Below are 19,500 nucleotides of genomic sequence, written 5' to 3'. Positions count from 1 at the left end.
TGTCACCATGCTCCGCTTATCTAACTTTCTTAAAATAAAACTGTTATGAAGACACAATAGAAGTTAGTGGGTGTTGTTAGGAATCAGGGATGGTAGCAAGAACATCTGGCATGACTATAAATAGATGGTAAAAAGGAGAGTCTTTGTGATGTTGAAATAGTTGTGCATCTTAACTGTGATAGGGATCTTTGCATAATAAAAGGACACAGGACTATTAGCATGTATCACACCGCTATTGGTTTCCTCATTTTAATATTGCACTACAGTTACATAAAGGAAAATTAGGTAAATGATTCATGGGACACTCTCTGAATTGCCTTGACTGTTTTCTGTAAATCAATTGTTGTTTCAATTTTTTAAGTTTTTGAAAATTAGATTAATTTTAAAAGCTATGTCAAACAGTATAAACTTCCTTGGACAATACAAAAGATATTTTATGAACCAAGTTATCAGTTTTCACTGTACTGTAGATATTCAGAAGAGCTCAGTTGTACAGTGTCTGAAAGACAACTTACTGAATCAATAGTTTTTTTCTTCACAATGCAACTGAAGTATTTCTAAATGAGGATAGAACACTGTATATGTGTGTGGTGTGTGTACCTCAAGTAAGATCTCAGAGTGGCACACCCTTCTTTCCTGCCCTGCCACTTTTAGTGGCAGGAATTGAATCTAGGACCTCATACATGCTAACACACACTACCACTGAACCACTGCTGCTAAAATTCCTTCCCAGGGTGAGACACAAATAATGTCTACCCCTTCTCCTTGGCTACTAACAACAAACCAAGACATGATCCTACCAAAGTTCATTCTGGGGAATCAATGAGCTTATTGGACTTCCTTATAGAGCATAGATGAAGAATTACTTACAGGGGCGTGGGTGCTCTTCCCACTACAGGAAAAGCCTTACCCAACAGGAATGGGGACTTTTACACAGTCACATAGATGGAGCTATGTGGCTGCACCCATTCATTTTTGTTTCCCTAGGCCATGGACAATTAAGGTAGCATTGTGTACAACAGGTAGTAAGAAGCAGGATACTCCAGTGAGACTCTCATGTCCCTGTAACTGGTCTTTGCTATACTGTGGGTTCTTCTGTTTACCACCTTGTATCACTCCCCCACTTCTCCCCCTATCACTAGATAGAAGAGAAAAAAGGATGATGGAAGGAGTGAGGAAGGGAGAGAGGAAAGAAGAGAGAGAGAGAGAGAGAGAGAGAGAGAGAGAGAGAGAGAGAGAGAGAGAGAGAGATCCCTGAATCTAATTTCTTTCTTCTTTCCGTTCTTCTTTAAGCATGACTATCAACCAAACTACAACCAACCCTCCTGAATGATCAAAAGCCACTCACCCCACCGCTTGGAGCCCTAGCATTTACATATCCTCTGAAAAGTTCCCAGAATTCCAAATATCACACAACTGCAGAAACTATCTACAACTGGCAAAACTTTATCTCTGCTAGAGCACGAGGCAAATCATAGTCAGCTCCTGTGGACATTCTAAAGCAGCTCCATGTCTCTACACCTGGGATGAAAACAAAAGTACATTCTTATAATATTTCTATATTTTTAAACAAACCAAACTTCCAAAATTCTCAATACATGTCCCTCTCTGTGCCTTTGTGCTGGGGTGTAATCAATCGACAAGCACACCTGGGATGATCTTTTCCAAGGGGATGCAACTGAATACCCCAAGATGGTGGTTTGCTCAGAAAACAGTTACTCCCAACAGCCATATACCCTCAAAAAAGAACTACCACAGTCACCCCAAAATGTTCACTACTGTCCCTCTCTAATGAATCTCACATTCATCTTCTCTGTGTTTTTCTGTCCCCATAATTTTGCCTTTTCTAGAATTTCCTGAGTTGGGTCATTTGAGTTTATCTTCTTTTATTTACCATAATGCCTTTGAGAATTGTCCAAGTTGCTTTGTGTATCACTAGTTTATTACTATATGTGGGTATGCTGTATTTTGCAGTATTAACATATATGCATTTGTTTATTCTTTTACCAGTATATGTGAATTGTTGTCAGGTTTTAGCAATTATAAAACAAACATGCTATAATTATTGATAACTAGAGTCATTGGATTGTTTGGGGGTTTGTTCTCCCTCTGGTAGTACTAGTCATCAAACCCAGGACCTGGTACATGGTAGGTAATGACTGTCTCTGAGTTACGCCTTCATCCCTAGGTACAGTGTTTTGTATAGACATAAATATTAAGAGTAGGATTTCAGTGCATGACTGGCTTCATGAGAAGTTGTCAAGCTATTTTCCAAAGTGAGTATACAATTTTTTCATTTCCACTAGCCGTGTATGAGATTTCCAGATCTTTTATATCATTCCAATAGTATTACCATTTCATAGGTAGCCTTCTTAGTGGATGTGGAAGGGCTGTCTCATTGTGAGGGTTCCTGTGCCTTTGGTTGGTTGGCTGTGCTGTTCTGAGAGAATGTCTTACCGTGTGACCCAGGCTTTGAAGTCTTATTCTTCCTATCTCAACTTTCCAAGTTCTAGGATGACAGGCTATTTACCAGCTCATTCCTGACTCTTGCTGTAGTTTTAATATGCATTTCTCAGATGATTAAAGATATTTATCAACTTTTCATGGGCTTAATTGGTATTAGTTTTGTGTGTATGTGTATGATGTGTATTCAAGACTTTTTGTCTCTGGGTTGTTTGGTTTTTTTGTTTTTGTTTTTGTTTGGTTTGTTTTGTTTGTTTCGAGACAGGGTTTCTCTGTATAGCCCTGGCTGTCCTGGAACTCACTTCGTAGACCAGGCTGGCCTCGAACTCAGAAATCCGCCTGCCTCTGTCTCCCAAGTGCTGGGACTAAAGGCGTGTGCCACCACTGCCCACCTTGTCTCTGTTTTAAATTGAATTCTTTGCATTCTTCCTGTTGAATTGTGATAATTCACTCAAACTTGTGTGATGGATTTATATTTTGCCAGATATATATGTTGCAAATATTTTCCAATCTATTACGTGCCTTTTCATTTTCATAACTTTTAATATTTATTTTGGATATATGTGGTGTGTGTGTGCACATGTTTGTGTGTGCAGGTACATGCATGTGGAGGTCAAAGGACAGACAGCTCGGGGTGTCAGCCATCACTCTCCACCTTGTCTGATGCATGCTCTCTCTTGTTGTTTGTGACCATGATGCTTCTCCTCCCATCTCACTGTAGAATACTAGAATTACAGACAAGTGACACAGTGTCCAGTTTTTACATGAGCTCTGGGAATGCAAGTCATCAGGCTTATGAAGCAAATGTTTTTCCTGGCTGAGCCATCTCTCTGGCCATCATAACTTTTTTTTTTATAAAAGCACAGAAGATATTTGTTTATTTATTTATTTATTTTTGGTTTTTTGAGATAAGGTTTCTCTGCATAGCCCTGGCTGCCCTGGAACTCACTCTGTAGACCAGGCTGGTCTGGAACTCAGAAATTCACCTGCCTCTGCCTCCCAAGTGATGGGATTAAAGGCATGTGCCACCACGCCCGGCAAAAGCACAGACATTTTAAGCTGAATGTGGTAATGAAAATCTATAATCTCATGTTGCTAAGATTCCTTCCCTGGAAGAGAAGTCTGTCCCTTTTCTTAAGGTCCTACTGACAAACTGAATTAAGATTCCACCAAAGTTCACCCCAGGAAACAAATAAATGTATTAGGCTTGCTTATATAGCAGTGGTTGAGCGATTAGATAGGAACATAGGAGACCTTAAAGCAGACACACTGGAAGGCCTGCAGCCATCAGGAATGACGGCTTCTTACTGGCTGTGTAGATGAAAACCCCTCCCTTCAGCCGCCCCATCCATGTCCTCTAGCCCCTCCCCCGAGACTAAGGACATTAAAGGCCTAATTGTATACACTGGTTGGGAGTGGTGGTTAGTCTCAGGACAGCTTGGGCTACATCAGACTTTGGTTGGTTGGTTTTCTAAGGATAAATTTTAAGTTTTTATAAAGTCTAGTCCACCAATGTTTCACTTATAGACTATACTTTATATGAACATTCTATGAGATCTTTGCTTACACAAATTCTTTTCTCCTATAGTGTCTTCCAGAAGTTTTATACTTTTGCATTTAAGTCTATGGTCCATGCTGCATTGATTTGTTCTATACAGTATAGCTCTTAACATTTCCAAAGCTCTCTTCTACATAGGATTACATGTGATGGTTATTTTATTTGAAAGCGCTTTGTGGCTGAGTGGTACAGAACTTACCTGGCACTATGAATCCTTGTGTTCAGTCCCCAATATTTCCAAGGAAACACTTTGGGAAAAAGCACAACAAGAATTTTAATCGCCACTCCATAAGTGGGAAATTTGATTAGGGAAGCATTGTGTGATTTCTCAAGGTCCCACGTATCATAATAGGTGAAACTGACATGTAAGTCCAGATTCCCTGCTGTCTTGGGCCAGGATTTTGAAGCCAGACAGCTAGAGCTCAGAACAGCAGCCTAGCAAAGTGAAGGTGACCATGAGAGCACGAGGCACAGACAGGCACAGGCAATGGAGTGGCCCTTCCCTCTGGCTCACTTGGGGCTGTTCACTTGGAAGGAGAAAGAAACTGGCCCAGCGCCCTTGCTCAGGTGACACACGCTGAATGCTTTTTGATGATGATGATGATGAAGTCCTGGAACGAGTTCAGAGAAGGACTCTGAAAATAATTACAGAGTTACAAAAGTAAATTGAAGCTGAAAAGAAAAGTTTAAAGGAACTAAGATTATTTAACCTAGAAGAGAGAGGCTCAAGATGAAACCCGATAACAGCTTTTAAACAAACAAAAAACTTGGGCTCTCCTTCTAAGGGCTGAGCAAGGGGAAATGGGCTGGAAGAAAGTGAGTAAAAGGGTACAGATACGCATCCTCAAAAACAAGATAAACTCGTTCGAGTTTGGAGGTCAGAGATTTGCCAAACGTGAGCTTTGGTGATGGACTTCAGCATGTGCGCTCCATGGCCAGCTTACATAGCATCTCTGGAGATCTTCAAATGACCCCTGAATATACTCTATATTCTAGTACAATTCCAGAAGGCATTTTTTTTTTTTGGGGTATGATCTTTTCTTGCTCCTTAATCTTCATATTAAGATTTTTAGCATTTAGATTTCTGTTCCAAATCCTAAAGCTTGCCCTTTACCCTCCTCACCCTTAAATCTAAGCATCTCAATTCCTGAAGCTACATATCTGGCCTAGTATCCCTGCCTTCTATAACAGAACTGACTAGTCCAAGTCAGGCATCCACATTTGAAGCCTGTTTCCGATTTCACCTCTGTTTGCATACCACTCTGATTATTAGTGCCACCATGGAAAGGCAGGGAAAGAACGGAGGCATCACTAGACAGAACAGTAACCTCCGCTGTCTCTGTGCTTCTTTTCTCTGCAGCATGGGTTGGAGCCCTCGCTATGGGCATGATCTTCTTCTGTTCTCCCATCGTGAGTATATTCACTGACCGTTTGGGCTGCCGAATCACAGCCACCACCGGGGCTGCTGTTGCTTTCATTGGCCTCCACACCAGCTCCTTCACCAGGTAAGGCCTCGGTTGCTGGCTACTTTTCCAAAGCTGAGAATTGGCTTCTTTCTTGGGGCTTTAGCTGTGAGCACTGTTCTCACTGCGGCATCCTCTGTGGTCCTGGCCATGTAGGAACCTCAAAGACCTTCCTCCTAAGATGAAGAATCCAATGCAACTCACTTTATGTGGAGTCTGCAGGATATATATGCAGTGAATAATCTACCTTCACCCCCCCCCCCAAAAAAAAGTACCCTAAGTTCCAAAATATTGTGAGGAGTCTAAGCCTGGTAGCTCACAGATCTCAGCTTCAGTCCTGCTTTGACTATTGAATTGCTTCAGAATAGTTGAAGAGCATCTTTTGCCTATCTGGGCCTCACTTTCTATATCTTTAAGAGACCACATGGTTCCTTCAGATCTCTCCAAGCTCCCCTCTAATGTGGCACACATCTCACAGAACCTTGCCTTTCCTCCCTGGAGTAAACTACTTACGTGAGCTAATGTGAAGATGGAGCATTTCCAAATGAATCCTCAGTTGGAAACCAGCTAATCAGAGTACATGGCCGGTTAACATGTCTGGCTCTTTTTCTGGGTGGCTCTGCCTCTGGAAAGACAGGTGAGCCAGATATAGAGGGACCCTCATGTGTTCGGTGTGGAAAGGATATTTAGCCACATTCTCCACTGAAGTGCATGCCTAAACCCCAGGAACCCAGCTAAAACTTCAATCCTAGACTCATTGGTCCCACTCAGAGAATTGGCAGTGCTGGATGAGAAGGCTACACACGAATTTCTGCCTCCTTTCCTGTCAACCCTGAACAAGCATGTACATGGGGGAGGGGAGAATAAAGACCCCATCCTCCAGTGAGAGAAATGTGAGATTCCTAAGCAAGTCTGTGGACTTCCTGCTAGACATGTAGCAAGTTGTGGTCCCTCCTCTTCCGGTCTTCCTGGACTGATATAGGAGATTGATGACTGGAGATACCAACATGGCCACAGTGCCATGTCTGGAATGGAGGCTGAGCTAACTTGAAAGAGGCTTGCTTTCTGGGTATGACTCCCCAGAGAAGGCCATGGCTCTCTGGGCTTAAGTTTCCACACACAGTGGAGAATGAGACTCATGTTCTATCTCAGCTGGCCCCATGGGGGTGAGCCAACTGTCTTAATGACTTAAGCATTTCCGGCTGCCCAGACTACCCTCCAGCAGAGCTTAGATTTGGCTTGCAGTGGTGTCTTGGTTCCAACCCATCCAACTGAGAAAAGGGAGAGGGGAAACCATATCCTGCCTCGAACCTTCTCAGCTCTCTCAAGACAGCAGCAGCTCCAAACTTTCAGAGGACCTTTCTGGTCCTCATTTGCCCCCGCCCCATCCCCCAGGAAGCTGGTACCAGACTCTTGGGGGAATGAGCTAGACCTCTAGTCTCAGTGCTACATAGCAGAGCCTTGTTTCTTCAGGCAGAGCACAGCAAAGTGTAAACAAATTAGCAACATAAGGATCTCATTTCCTTTGGAGCCCATGTGGGCTGTGGCACAGGAGGGAAATGCACTTCGATGTGGTGTTTTCTCCTGGCATTCTTATCTCAGCCCACTGGAGGAGGCCATGGCCCCCTATTCTGTTTGCACTTTCGTAAGAACACTTTCAGAGCCAAGAAACCCTGGATGGCTTCATGTCCAGAGGGAAGAACATGATTCTGCTTGTGGCTAGAACTCCAAGTCATTGCTATTCCTATTGTCTCGCATCGGGGCTCTGAGTCCTTTTAGATGATTGAAACAAGGCAGATCACAGGCAGCACTGATGAGCCTTGAGCAAGAACTATCAAGGCCTCCTAAGCCCAAGACAACCTGTCGGAATCTAAACCCTACTTCCGTCCAGTGAATATGGGTAGACAGAAGGCAACAAACGGGACTACTGGCAGGGTAGCCTAAGTCCAGGTTTTTAGTATAAAAGCTGTGTCTGTGTCTAAAGAACAAGAAGACCATTGGCTAATTTCATGGCCAGATAAGAACTATTGCAAAATATATGGACGTATTCCCTAAGTTGTGCCAGCATTGTGTGAGGGCAGATGGCTAGCCAAACTGACCTGCCCATGGCCTTTCCCCTTCTAACACTTTGCCTTCTGTTACAGAGGCTTGTGGCAGAGCAGAGCCTAAGAGTTTTAAGCAACAGTCTGTCTTTCTTGGCTAGGCCCAATAACCTGAGGCTTGACTTCCTGTCAGTCAAGCAGGCTACTTACTCTAAGGGAACTAATCCAATTGTATGCAGCTACAGAGACTGGAAACTAAAGGGACTCTTTAACTCATGGTCCCTGTATAGATCACCTGGGGCTTGAGCAAAAAGGCATGGGCTCGTTCGACCTTGGGCAAGAATGAAGAAAAAGGAAGTTCTCCTGAGATCATTAGCCAGTCTCTGAAATATTAAGGGCCCTGAAAATAATGACACACCAAAGAACAGCTCAGCCTTCCAAGACCCCAGAGTCTTGGCTCCTTGCAGACCTTTGTTTGTACCTCGGATGAAACTTTGGTCCCCATGTCTACTCCTAGTGTCTAGGTAAGAAGCAAGGTAAAACTAATTTTCCTATGGCATAGACTGACTTCTTGCAGCCTCTTGCCTAACCACTGCAAAGCTTAATTCTGGTTTTCTTTCTTTCGTTCATTCACTTTTTTTCCCCCTAATCCTCTCTCATGGGATGTTATAATCACACTGATCTGGATTGAAATCCTAGCTTTTTTTGCTTTTTTTTTTTTAATGAGACAGAGTCTTGCTGTGTAGTCCAGGCTGCCCTCTTGTCTTAGCCTCCTGCGTGCTGGGATTATAGGTATGTGCCACCACAAGTGTCCTAAAGCCAAGCTTGTTTTTTTTGGTTGTGGGGATTTCAACTTAGGACCTTTGGAAGAGTAGTCAGTACTCTTAACCGCTGAGCCATCTTACCAGCCCCCAAACTTTAAGTGTCTGTTCAAGCAACTTTACTCTTGATCAAAAGGGCACCCTAGCAAGAACTGGCACATATTAACAGAGCATGCCCTTGTTTTTAGTCTAACTGGGATGGTAATTATGCCTTTTTCCCACTTGCTAGAGTCTGATCTCACAGTCTTACTCAGTTGACTGGTCGTAAGGAACTGAAGGCTGACTGGGCAGTGGTGGCGCACACCTTTAATCCCAGCACTTGGGAGGCAGAGGCAAGCGGATCTCTGAGTTCAAGGCCAGCCTGGTCCACAGAGTGAGCACCAGGACTGCCGGGGCTACATAGAAAAACTGTCTCAAGAAAACAAAAACAAAACCACCCCACCAGGCTGGGCAGTGGTGGTACACATCTTTAATCCCAGCACTCGGGAGGCAGAGGCAAGTGAACCTTTAAGTTCAAGGCCAGCCTGTTCTACAGAGCAAGTTCCAAGACAGCCAGAGCTACACAGAGAAACCGTGTCTAGGAAAAAACAAAAACAAAAACAAAACAAAACAAAAAAAACAACAAACAAACAACAAAAACAACAAAGAGTCAAGCATTTTTGATCTGGAGTTACTTTAGGCAAACTGCCTCTGCATCCCCATCTGCCAAGTGGGGTTCAGAGGTTCCCTATCTGCTCTGCAGGTTGTCGGTGAGTGTGGCTTTGGGTAAAGGTGGAGGAATGGAGGTTTCCAAGAACAAAGGGGGCAGGTAAATTGCTTTCAGGCTGCTGAAGATAGCTCTTGGTATTTCTCCCACAGCTCCCTAAGCCTGCGCTACTTCACCTATGGGATTCTGTTTGGTTGTGGCTGCTCATTCGCCTTTCAACCATCACTCGTCATCCTGGGCCACTACTTTCAACGTCGCCTAGGTCTAGCCAATGGTGTGGTGTCTGCTGGAAGTAGCATCTTCTCCATGTCTTTTCCCTTCCTCATCAAAATGCTGGGGGATAAAATCAAGCTGGCCCAAACCTTCCAGGTGCTGAGTACCTTCATGTTTGTCCTTACGCTGCTCTCACTCACCTACCGGCCCCTCCTGCCCAGCTCCCAGGACACCCCAAGCAAGAGAGGTGCCCACACCCTGCGACAGCGCTTTCTGGTTCAGTTCAGAAAGTACTTCAACATGCGTGTATTCCGCCAGCGCACTTACCGTATCTGGGCCTTTGGGATCGCTGCTGCTGCCCTTGGTTACTTCGTCCCCTACGTACACCTGGTGAGGAAGAAGCTGACCTCAACCTACCTGGAGTCCAAAGGGTGGGGGTAGAGGACATTGAAAGGGTAGAGCTTTGGAAAAAGAAACAAGCAGAGCCAAGAGTGGTAGCTCAGGCCTTTAGTCTCAGCATTGGGCGACTGAGGTTGGAGAGTTGCTGTGAGTTTGATGCCAGCCAGCAAGATTCTTTCTCAAAACAAATAAACAAAAGGGAACAAAGACTTAAAAAACAAAACAGTGATTGTCGATTGGCAGAGAAGTAAAGAGTATGGGTTCAAAGAGAATTTCAGTGGGAAATGAAGGTAGTTCCTTAGGACAAGGCCCATTATCCATGGCTTCTCCCATGATAAAAGTTTAGATAGAAATCAGGCTTGGGAGTGCAAACCTGAAATCCCAGCTACTTAGGAGGCTGACAAAAGGGATCGCAAATTTAAGGCCTGTCTGAACCACATACAGTATGAATTCAATCCAGTCTGGGAAACTTATCAAAAGTGTGTCTCAAATTAAAAGGAGATGGGGGCCTACAGAAGTAAATCAGTGGTAGAATGCTTGCCTAGCATCCACAATACCTTAGGGTTACTCCCTAGTACTGAAAACAAGAGGTTTAATTGGATAGATGGGTTTCAGAGAATAAGAATTACAAGAAGAGTGGTTCGGATGACCCAAAGCATGATTTGTAAAGACCGTACTGAGGCGTGCTGGTCTCTGTGGTAAAATGATTCTGATGAGAAAATAGCATGGATAGGAACTCTCTAGATTCATGTGTAGTAATCTCCTTACTATAGGGATAAATTTTGCAACTTTAGAGCCCATTGGCCACAGAACTGTTGGTTGTACGGCAACCATTATTCTATACAGATGTTGAGGTTTTGTATGTATGTGCATGCAAAAGATGGGACATAGGGCCTTGTGTCTACTAAGCATGTGGTTTATCATTGAGCTATATCCCCAGCCTATAGACCTCATGGTTGCTTAAAGCACACTTTGAAAGAGTTGCCTGGAATTTGGTAGACCCTTACTTTCTAGTGACCTGATATTTCAGCCTGCTGATTTTAAATCATTGCAGGAGGATGTCATAGAAGAACATCTAGATTTCCTTAGTAGCTCATCCTGTTGGGGCTCTGAGAACTTGGAAGTCCCTAGCCCTACAACTGTTTCTTAAAAGCACATTCCAGAGAATCTTCATGATTACTAGAAGCAGCCAGGGGGTCCTGGAGCTGGGGGACATGGGGTGCTACTCCAATCAGAGGCTCTTGTCCTCGTCCAGGGAAGTGAGTAGCAGAAAATCACAGATGTTCCAACATTTAATCAGTCAGCTCCTCTTTCTCCTCCTGTTCTGGGGGCCCTGGCATTATGCTTTTCAGATGAAATATGTGGAAGATAAGTTCAAGGAGATCAAGGAGACCTGGGTGCTCTTGGTGTGCATTGGGGCTACGTCAGGCCTCGGACGTCTCGTCTCGGGCCATATCAGTGACTCCATCCCTGGACTTAAGAAGATATACTTGCAGGTGAGTGTCCACTGGTCCACAGCCATTCCTGGGCTCTGGGGTAGGATGGATGGTGAGGTAGTGCAGTTCTCTGGGTTCGAGCTTTGCACATGGTAGATAATCCAATCCTCTGAGTCTCAGCTTCCCCTGCTTTTAAAGACAATCATCCTTGTTTTCCTTCCTGCCCTAGCATAGAGTAAGGATTCCGTGAGAGCTGTGTGTATGGACCCTTGCAGAAATATAGCAGGTAGTTTTGTATTAGCAATAACCCAGCAAATGAAAACAGGAAACTCAGGCCACGAGCCAGATATGTCCCCCAAGTAAGGATTTGTTTAATTGCTATAATTTGTTTAATTCCTATCTTGAAATATGAAGCACTCTATAGCCCAGTGTCTCTCTCTTCTACGCCAGGTCCGTCACCTCTCACATTTTCTGAAGTGCCATCCCAGGCAGAGACAGACAGACCTCTGTGAGTTCAAGGTCACTCTGGTCTACATAGCAAGTTCGAGGACAGCCAGGGCTACATAGAAAGACACTTTCTAAGACAAACAAAGGAACCTGGAATGCCTCTGACCAATGAACACTAAATTCATGTCAGAAAAAGACCAAATATCATTCTTTCTAATTCTCATGGCCCTTATTTGCACAGTGAAAATAATCCCTGCTATTAAAATCTCATCAGAAAAGTGAGTACCTAAACACGTAGAGAGGTGGCCCAGTTTAGTCCTTTTGACAGTGATGCATGTTTCCTCCCACCGTGGGCAGTGACCACCCTAGTGATACTCTAGTGATCCTTTTCTGTGTGACGTAGGTTGGGTCTGGTTTGAATACAGGCAATTTTGACCTGCCTAGCAGCAGTAGTGCTTCCCTGGCCTGGCTCGTGGTTCTGCTCCTGCAACTGGACTTGCCAAGAGATGCCAGATTGCAAAGCCTTGTGGAAGAGCAAAGGCAGCCACAGAACGCAAGCAATCACAAGTTATCCACCGGAAAGTAGCTGAGTTGGGACTCACTTCTTTCCTGGGAATGCCTTAAAAGTACTTCTAAGAAGCCCTGACTATTTGTAGTAGGGATTCCATGGTCTTTGGCAGTGCTAAGTGAGTTCCTTAATACCATCATGTGTCGTGGATAAAGATATGATTAATTCTCATGTAGAATTTACTTCAATTAGTTGCAAGAGCTGGTGGAGAGCTTCCCCGGAGTTATGGGTTCTCTTGTAGTCCATCCAGGCGAACCTAGCATCACACTGAAGGAGAAACTGAGAGACAGGCTTCTTCCACAGACGTGCCAGAGCTGAGCTCACGTGCAGCATGTTTCTCATACCTGCTGTCCTAGTTTGCTTTCTACTGATGAAATGAACACCGTGACCAAGAGCAACTTGGGGAGGGAAAAGTTTACTTCAGCTTACAGCGTATAGTCCATCATGGAAGGAAGCCAGGACAGGAACTTGGCCGCCAAAGCTGAAACAGAGCCCGTGGAAGGGTGCTGCTTACTGACTTGCTTGCCTGCTTTCTTATAGAACCTAAGACTATCTGCCCAGGGAACACATCACACGCAGTGAGCTGGGCCTTTCTATATCAATCATCAATCAATAAAATGTCCCCATAAGCTTACCTAAAAGTCAATCTGATAGGGGCATTTTCTCAATTGAGGTTCCCTCTTAGATAACCCTAGCTTTTGCCAAGCTAACAGAAAACTACCTAAATGATGGATGTCAGGTCCAAGTCTCAGAGATAAGTGGCCTGCCTGAGGTCGATCCATGAGTTTGTGGGATGAACAAATTATGAAATGTTTAGATCCTGTGCAAATATCAGCAAGTGCTTTATCTGAGTGGCTTTTGCACAGGTGTATCAGGTGTGCCCCCCCCAAGCCTCTTTCATGTGTCCCCCCACCACCACCATGGGTCTTCCCTACCAGGATTAGCAGCTTCACAATGCCAGCGAGTTCAGAAAAATGAGAAGAAGCTGGCACCGCGCCAGAGCTCTCTCTTGCAGCGAGGCAGCGGCCTAGTGTGGTAGCTCACATGCTTCTCGCCACACCACAGGGCCCAGCACAGGGGCAACAGCTGTCTGCTTTTGCTTTCTATTATGCAGCTAGAGTTCCAAGGGACAAGGAGGTAGAGCTAGTTAGAGGCTGAGCTATGTAGAACCCAGGACTTCTGCTGACTCCCCTCATTCTTCTTCCTCTTACGTGATCCAGGTTCACCGCTTTGAATAATATAAAATAACATGAGAACTCAGCTGAGACATCTTCATCCCCTTAGAGCCTGACTCCCTCATTTTATGAATTTTGAGGGTTTGGGGCTGGGGTGGGTGTGGTTTACTCAATAAACTGCTCTTCTCTTCTCGTAAGTATAAGGACCTGAGTTTGATCGTGAGAACCCATGTTTTTAAAAGCTTGGCAATAACGAAAAAGGGGACAGTGGTGAAGGTGTGTGCCACACAGGCCTGACAACCTGAGTTCAATCCTCAGAACCAACATGAAGGCAGGAAGAGAGAACCAACCCTCTGACACACACACACTCACACTCACACTCACACTCGCACACACACTCACACTCGCACACACACTCACACTCACACTCGCACACACACTCACACTCGCACACACACTCGCACTCACACTCGCACTCACACTCACACTCGCACACACACTCACACTCACACACACACTCACACTCGCACTCACACTCACACTCACACTCACACTCGCACACGCGATAGTGGTGCTCACTAGGTGTAGAGGGATAGGAGAGTATCTGCAGCTCCATACCCAGCCAACCTAGTCTAACTGGTGAGCTTCAGGCCAGTGAGAGACCTCTCCTGAAAAGTAGACAGCCTTCCTGAGGCTGACACCTGGAGTTGTCCTCTGGCCTCCACATACGTGCCCACATGTGCACATGCACGCACACACACACACACACACACACACACACACTTTTTAAATTATTTTTTGGACCAAAGCACAAGACAATGCTCAAGTTTTCTCAGTTTTTCAAGATTATCCATCAGAGGAACCTGCTGCCCCTTGCTCTCAGAGGCAAATGCAAGAGCACCGGCATGGGTGAGAGAAGGACAGCCCGTAGCTTCAGATGCTCAAGAGCCACCCAGGAGAGCTGTGCTTCTCTACAGTTTGTGAAGCCAAACAACGTGCCAGGCATCTAGCTCCTGAATAGCCTGTTAGAAAAGAAATGGAAATAGCCTAAATGACCTCATTCGGGGTCATTTTTGAAGCCTGAGTTCCAGTTCAAGGAGGGAGTATAAATTTCCAAGCCTTGACAAGGCCTACTGAAGGATAAGCGAGATCTAGACACATCAGTTAACAATTTCGCTGATTAAGATCTGTTCGTGGGGTCCTTTGTGGTATAGAACGGTATTGACTCTTAACTGCCATACTCGGCTTGATTGGTAGGTGGGTCTGATTTTAGCTCATAGCTGCATGTGAACCTCCTAAAGGAGAAGCAGGTGTGGCTCAGTTCTTATTAGTTATTATTAGCTTCTATGTAACTACCTGAAAATGGTCTGGAACAAATTCAGAGTTTCCCAACAAAGACATTCTAAACTGTCCAAAAAGCAGCTAATGCCCTAACAAAATCACTGTCAGCAACGGCACAGAAAATCTATAGGGCATCAAACAGATTTGATTTGTGGGTTTTTATTCTGTGTGTTCCTGGCTATGTTTTCCTGCCTATTGGTCAACCGTGGGCCACTGGAAAACCCTCCGGCATCCTAACTCCTTAGTAAACAGATCAGGTCTTAATTCTGGCCCTGAGATGACCTGGCTGGCCCAGCTGCAGTGAGTTGGGAATGGGGGCTCCTCTCTATGCCCACAGTCCAAGGCTTCAGTCTAGCTCCCAGACACTGATTGCAAATGACCTCAATTAAAAACCAGAGTGGGGCGGAAGGGGGGAGTTTCCAGAAGGAAAAAAAAAAAAAAACCTAGTCTCTAGAAAGACAGGTTCTTTGGAGTAATTTTGCTTAGCCCAAAGACTTCACAGTACTAGCCAGTGCCTCTGGGCTGCTCCACTCCTGGGCTACTTCGGGGCTCTATTAGTTTAATAGCTCCCTTGCACAGCCTCTCTGTTGCCTTCTCTGAGTGTGTAGCCATGCCCAGAGCTTCCTAGAGCCCAATGCCTGCCATGCCTGAGACAGATAATATGGCCTATATCCTAAAGCATAAGAAAATCTGAGTGAACCTCCCAATAGTCTCTCTTAGGCTCAGGTATTTCCTAAAGTCTACCTAAACGAAGATGGACATTGACTGTTTTATTTTAATAAGCTGTACCTTGCATCAAAAGTCCAATCTAATCATCATACAAGCCTTCCTCACATCCTCCCTTCCTCTTCCCATGACTTACTTGATCTGAAAACACCAATATAGCTTGATCCCAGACCCTGTCTCAAGATCAGAAAGCAAAAATACTAATTCATCTCCCTCCCTCTTATGATCCATTGTAAAGACCAACTTCTTTGCCTATGGGCAAGGCCACGCCTTACCCCTCTCACAACTTTTTTAAAATCCTGCTAGATTCAGCTAAATAGGGCTGGCCCCTCTTACAGACAAAAATCCCTCAGTGAAGGACTTACACAGGGCTTGAGTACATAGAAAATATACTCTAACTGTTCTCAGCTGGCACCCCCACTCAGTCCCATTTTGCAGATGGTAGAAATTAAGATCTTAGAAAAGAAATGTAATCTGAGGTTCTTGTTTCTCTAGGTCCTCTCGTTCCTGCTCCTGGGTTTGATGTCTATGATGATCCCCCTATGCCGAGACTTCGGGGGCCTTATCGTTGTCTGCCTCTTCCTGGGCCTATGTGATGGCTTCTTCATTACCATCATGGCTCCCATTGCATTTGAGCTGGTGGGACCCATGCAGGCCTCACAGGCCATTGGCTACCTCCTGGGCATGATGGCCCTGCCAATGATTGCTGGGCCCCCCATTGCAGGTATGAGTCTTTCACGGGCCTTAGCTCTTTGGAGTACCTCTGCTTGAGAAGTTTTTCCCTCTGATTTTTCTGTATAAATATCCTCGTTGGACTGCATGAAACTCCTGATAAAAGAGATTAAACATAGTACATGGGCAGGAGTTGTCCAGGACTGCAGATGTTTCCCTAGGATTTCACTGTAGACAGCGCGGCCCCTTCCAGAGAGTAGAAAAGTATGGTTAGCTTTCTCAATCACTGTGCAGCATAGGTTGACTTGGAACTCACTAGGTAGACTAAGCTGGCATCAAATTCTTCATCTTCCTGGTATAGCCACTCAAGCATTTGTGCTTAACACGTCACACTGACTTTAGTCTAACTTTCTCTTAACTCTCTCCAGTCAAGTGGTTAATTTCAAGTTAGGTAAAAGAAGAAAGATGCCCCTGGTTTGACTAAAACTTATAGACTCCCTCTACTTCCTGCTTTGGAATGGAACCCATAGTAGAGATTTAGTTGAGGAAATATTTTAGGATGGCCAAAATGCTAGCGTGACAGACAGCTCAATCTCCAAATTTCTCTGTCCACCCTCCCAGAAGGACATAATGAATACTCAAGGAACACCAGAAACCAGAAAGGAGGTGAAGAGAGAAAGAACTTCGTCTTCTTTTCAGGGATTTCCTGCACACGCCAGCTCATTTGTTTACTTCTTCTAGGCTTGTCAAATGAGCTAATTCAATAAACACCCCTCAGCCACCAATGATGTACAAAACATTGTGAAGGCACTATGCAAGGGTGGTGAATCTTTCAGTCAAGGCTCTTGTGCAGTAGGAAGACTGACTACCAGGAGAGAAACCTCTCCTCAGCCAGAGTACCAGAGAACCACAATTCTGTTCGTTTTGCTTCTTTCCTGAGTAGACGGTCGGGCAAGGGTCTTGCCTTTCTTAGGTGGTATTTCTGGACTCGTCTTCACAATGTGTCCTCTCCTATTAGCTTCTTAGGTAAGCTTCTCGCATCAAGTACATACATGGTATTGGCAGCTGGAAGAACACAAAGGACTTGTGCACTCATGAACTAGAAGAAGTTACACACATTCAGCTTCCTCCTAGGGCAACTGGAACTCCAGAGAAAGGGAACCTCAGAGAAAAGGCCAACAGGAGGGCCAGCAAGATGGTCTGGCCTGTAAAGTGCTTGCCTCGCAAGCCTCAGGATCTAAGTTTTATCCCTGCAACACGCGTAAAACGTGGAAAGAGAGAACCAACTCCACAGCGTGGTCCTCCAACTTCCACATGGCCAGTGTGTCATACATGTGCCCACACGCATCACACACACAATAATAGAGCAATAAAATGTAAGCTAAAACAGCAGTTCTGCTGAATTGCTCCACAAGAACAAAACAAGGGTGGAGGAAGCTGGGCTGAGAACTTGTACTGTGAACCATTCTTTGGAGTCTTTTCAACTCAGTTCCTTTGTGACACCAGCCCTAGGAGTGACTGAAAGGTGGCAGGTAGCTTAATGAAAGACAAACATGGAAACTTTAAAGAGAAGCTTCTTTGGCGTCTTTGATAATGAATATTCACTTCAGGGGCCTAGAGCCTTGAAGTTGAGAGTCCCTGAATCAGGGAAGCATGGGCCAATGCTACTGAAAGACACGAGAATGCGCCCCCTCAAAAGAGGAGAGACAGTATTTCTGGGTTGCAGGGAAAAACTAAACTTATCTCATGTCTCTTGACCCTCTCAGGCCTCCTTCGAAACTGCTTTGGTGACTACCATGTGGCCTTCTACTTTGCGGGTGTCCCCCCAATCATTGGAGCTGTGATCCTTTTCTTCGTCCCTCTGATGCATCAAAGGATGTTCAAACAAGAGCAGAGAGATTCCAGCAAGGATAAGATGCTGTCCCATGATCCGGACCCCAATGGAGAACTGCTGCCAGGCTCCCCAACTCCTGAAGAGCCCATTTAATGCCTCTGTCTTGCAATTGTGTGCTCCCCCCCACCCCCACCCCTCCCCTCATCCTACCCTGCTCAGCATTTACATTTTTTGCCACCAGCACACTTGTTCCCAAACCTGTGCACACAGCATTTCAGCCACCTGACCATCTCCTCTGAGCCAATGCTCTCGGTGTTCCAAACTCATTAACCAAATTCTCCCCATGAATGCCTTGAAACTTGCCAGGCTCTTCTCCCAGGATCTGGGAAAGCGTGGGATCACCCCCTGGCCTTTGGATCCTCCCCCATATATACTTTCTAACTCTTTGAGGGGAGGACAGGGATGGGATCTCTAGCCCCAGCTTGTTAGTCACCCACTACAATCAATTGCCAAAGGTGCTACTGTGTCCCCAGAACCCAGTGAGACAGAGACCTAAGCCTCTGTTTGCTGAGGAATTTGTTGCCATCCATCCTTGGGAGCCATTTGGGAGTTGTGAGAAGGAAAGCCAAAGGAGACCAGGAGCCTTGTTTTGCATCGGAGCTCCTGAGGGCTCTGCGGCACCCCATCATATGGTTGGTTAGCCATCTGCTTCCCTTTTCCTTTCCTATTATTTTCTCTCTACTGCCTCCTCTCCATTTTCTTCCCCTCTATTCCTTTTTATTAGTATCATGACACATAGGTGCTTGGAGAAAGGAAGGACCCAGAGCTTGGGCCAATCCACTTCATTTTGACCCAAACCATCCCTAATATTAGCATTAATACTGCTCATCTCAGGTTGAGCTACATCTCACTTCTGGGCTCAAACTGATATAGACTGGAAGAGCAGGCTATCGCATAGGGGTGGGATCTTCAACACTACAGAGTTCCATGTACCAATCACTGATTTTGACAGATTAACCAAGAGGCCTTCCCACCTGTCAAATGTGAAGAAACTCTCCTCATCTCATCAAACACAGGAGGAAAGATGTCAGTGCACTGGCATTGGGGGAGGTGCTACGGTTAACAATTTGGGGAAGGACCAACTCCTCTGACTCTCATTTTTTCTAACAGGTCAATATTTCCACCTGGGCCAGGCCAAGAAATGAGCTGCTTTAGGGGAAAAAAACTCATTCTGTACTTGGATCCTCAAATGACATAGGCAGCAACTGCACGTAGGGGTTGGATAATTTCTTTTCAGAAGGGGAAGCCACCCTAGCCTTTACCACCCACCCAGTCTGTCCCCCATTCTGGACATCCTGGACCACTCTGCTGAGTGGGCATTATAGGTGCCAGAAAAAAGTAGGCTCTGGACCACCATCATCCCTTTGAAGTTGGTGCCAGATATTTTCCTACATCCAGGCTCTGGGCAACAGTCTTACTGAAGCACATTCCAAGTGCCCCTGGCCACAGGCAAAGGGCACTGCCAGCCTCGTCCAGTTGTACAGCTCACCTCATTAGGGACTCAGCCTCTCTCCTCCCTGTCTTTCTCTCTCTCTCTCTCTCTCTCTCTCTCTCTCTCTCTCTCTCTCTCTCTCTC

General features: G+C 45.3%; 1 protein-coding gene across 1 annotated transcript in view; it reads left to right on the top strand.

Moving 5' to 3' along the window:
* Positions 1-19,489, top strand: part of Slc16a2 (solute carrier family 16 member 2) — a 118,110-nt gene extending 98,621 nt beyond the window's left edge. Inside the window, exons 2-6 of the mRNA XM_021187930.2 lie at positions 5,382-5,526; positions 9,206-9,656; positions 11,018-11,161; positions 15,854-16,082; positions 17,797-19,489. Coding sequence (XP_021043589.1) covers positions 5,382-5,526; positions 9,206-9,656; positions 11,018-11,161; positions 15,854-16,082; positions 17,797-18,017 — 1,190 coding nt within the window. The 3' untranslated portion in view covers positions 18,018-19,489. The remainder of the gene's footprint in view (positions 1-5,381; positions 5,527-9,205; positions 9,657-11,017; positions 11,162-15,853; positions 16,083-17,796) is intronic.
* The last annotated feature ends 11 nt before the right edge of the window (positions 19,490-19,500 follow it).

Source organism: Mus pahari, chromosome X (assembly GCF_900095145.1).
Source record: "Mus pahari chromosome X, PAHARI_EIJ_v1.1, whole genome shotgun sequence".
NCBI classification, from domain to species: Eukaryota; Metazoa; Chordata; class Mammalia; order Rodentia; family Muridae; genus Mus; species Mus pahari.
This window is presented reverse-complemented; position numbering and strand designations above follow the sequence as displayed.